The sequence below is a fragment of the Echinops telfairi genome, unplaced genomic scaffold (assembly GCF_000313985.2).
Source record: "Echinops telfairi isolate 266 unplaced genomic scaffold, ASM31398v2 ScPeMD7_7400;HRSCAF=8409, whole genome shotgun sequence".
NCBI classification, from domain to species: domain Eukaryota; kingdom Metazoa; phylum Chordata; class Mammalia; order Afrosoricida; family Tenrecidae; genus Echinops; species Echinops telfairi.
Window position 1 is genome coordinate 37,388,886 of NW_022111300.1, and position 2,195 is coordinate 37,391,080.

Sequence of the window (2,195 nt, forward strand, 5' to 3'; positions counted from 1 at the left end):
TTGTACCCCTTCGCAGTTCACTCTCCTGGTCTCCGACCAGCCTCCCACCTGTTGTCGCTGTCATTTGAGTTGGCTCTAACTCCTGTGCCCTGGTGTGTGTCTGAATGAACGGCCGTGCAACCATAAAAAAAACTCATTGCCGGTCAAAGCTCGGTCCGGTGCCCTGTTCCAGTCCTCTTGTGACCCCGGTCGCTCGTCAAAATGGGGAAACAGATGGGTAGCAAGGAAGATTCTCAGGCCGCCCCAAACAGTGCCAGCGAGAAGCTAGTGGTGGTTGAGTTCTCAGCCCCGTGGTGTGGGCCCTGCGAGATGACCAAGCCTTTCTGTCATTCCCTCGGTGAAAACAATGGCAACGTGGTCTTCCCTGAAGTTGCTGTGGAAGACCACCAGGATGTTGCTTCAGCGTGTGGCGTCCAACGCATGCCAACATTTCAGTTTTATAAAAAGGGACAAAAGGTGGGTGAATGTTCTGGTGCTAATAAGGAAAAACTTGAAGCTACCATTAACGAGTGAAGTTAATTATGCTTCGTGAAAATGGATCCAGTCATCAGCTGGATGTGTCAACCTTTTTGTATTTACAACAAAGACTCAAGTATGAAGACTATATACCCCCGACTCCCATCTGATGATAAATGACAATAAAATATTCATCCTACCCTTTATAAAAATAAAAACAACTCATTGCAGCGACTCTACTGTCTGTCCCCAGGGTCTCAAGAGTTCACGTCTGTGGGACTGGACGGGATGCGGTCTTTGGGTTGTGCGTGTTCACGGTCTCCCCGTGGTGGTGCGTGTTCACGGTCTCCCCGTGGTGGTGCGGAGGAGCACTTCACTGCTTTCACAGTTGGCTTCGCTCCCTTTGCGTTTAGCACAGTGTGTCCAGCTACTCCGCAGCTGATCTGAGGATGGGTTCTTGGCAATGGTTCTTACAGAATACCTAGAGCCGGGAGGCATTGCTGGAAATCCTACAAACATGAATAATGTATAAGAGGATATTCTACCCGCTGTCTTTTTTTTTTTTCATCAAGAAAAGGTTTCCATAGCAAAAGAAGCCAACTTTGATGGTTACCAGAGTGCGAGAGTGGAGGGGAAAAGACGGGAGAAACTCCTACTTGAGGGAGGTGGGGGCAGTGCAGAAAGGACAAGCCCTTGGGTGATTTGATCAATTGCTGACGTTGTTGATGCAGAAATGATCTGATATGCAGACACCCAGTCATCCACAATAAAAAAGAGAACCAAAGGAAAAAGAGAACATGCTTGATGCGAATGAACTTTTACATATCAATGAAACGAACAACTTCCTACAAAAACGCATTTTGCCAGAAGTGACCCAAGAAGAAATATCAGACAATTCCCATTTGCTGTCTATTACTGAAATCAAACTCATGGGAAGGGGGTGGGGGGCGAGACAAGGTGCCTTCTGCCTGTGTTGTGGCCTGTAGTCCTGGGTGGGGAGTAAGCCCTTGAAATGTGGAGTGTTCAAATCCAGTGGTGCTCTGAACACCTGCTGGCTTGCCCGTGGTGGAAAAATATCTGGCAGTATAATACTGCAGTGGTCAGTTTTCCCTCGATGATCTGCTGGAATGGCCATCTTGTGGACATAGTAGGCTAAATCAAATATTAGAATTCACTTCACCTGTCTCTGCTCTTGGTAATGTGGCTATTAGAACGTTACAAATTGCATATGACTGACATTGACTTTCAGCTGGAAAGCCCTGATTTGGAAAGCCTGCTCTCACAGCCTGCTTTCACAGGACAACGACCCTGTAAGAATATAATTCAGCGCATGCCACTGCTCCGCCTCTCTAGTAACCGCTCCCTCCAGAGCAAAGACCAAGGCCCACAGGTCCTGTGATCACACCTACCCGCAACCTCCCACCAAAGCCTTCCTGGTCGAGCAGCAGACCCTGACTTTATGAGACCCTAAGTTTATACCATGGGTAGGACTGAGGTGAGGGTGGAGCTTGCCCAGAAAAGAACACAAATCAGAAATATGAAGTTACATACAAAATTAGGTATTTGTTTAGAACATAGGTTCCCAAACTGATTTGGCCTACCATCCCCTTTTAAGAAAAAAAAAAAAATTCAGTGCTCCCCTGGAATTAAAAATGTGTATGCTGTGACCCATGATCCAAGATCAAGCGTCGGTGTCTGCCTTTGCAGCCCCCCCGGATTGTGCATCGTTCAATGGCATC

General features: G+C 47.4%; 1 protein-coding gene across 2 annotated transcripts; it reads left to right on the forward strand.

Annotated features, from left to right (window-relative positions):
* The first annotated feature begins 201 nt into the window (after positions 1-201).
* LOC101648249 (thioredoxin-like) lies at positions 202-559 on the forward strand. 2 transcript variants are annotated; one of them, XM_004702993.2, is made up of 2 exons: positions 202-325; positions 383-559. In XM_004702993.2, the coding sequence occupies exons 1-2, from the start codon at positions 202-204 to the stop codon at positions 511-513; spliced, it is 255 nt and encodes an 84-aa protein (XP_004703050.1). In that variant the 3' UTR covers positions 514-559. The 2 variants fall into 2 exon arrangements, with proteins under 2 accessions (XP_004703050.1, XP_004703049.1); XM_004702992.2 differs by having other exon boundaries at positions 202-559.
* Positions 560-2,195: the final 1,636 nt, after the last annotated feature.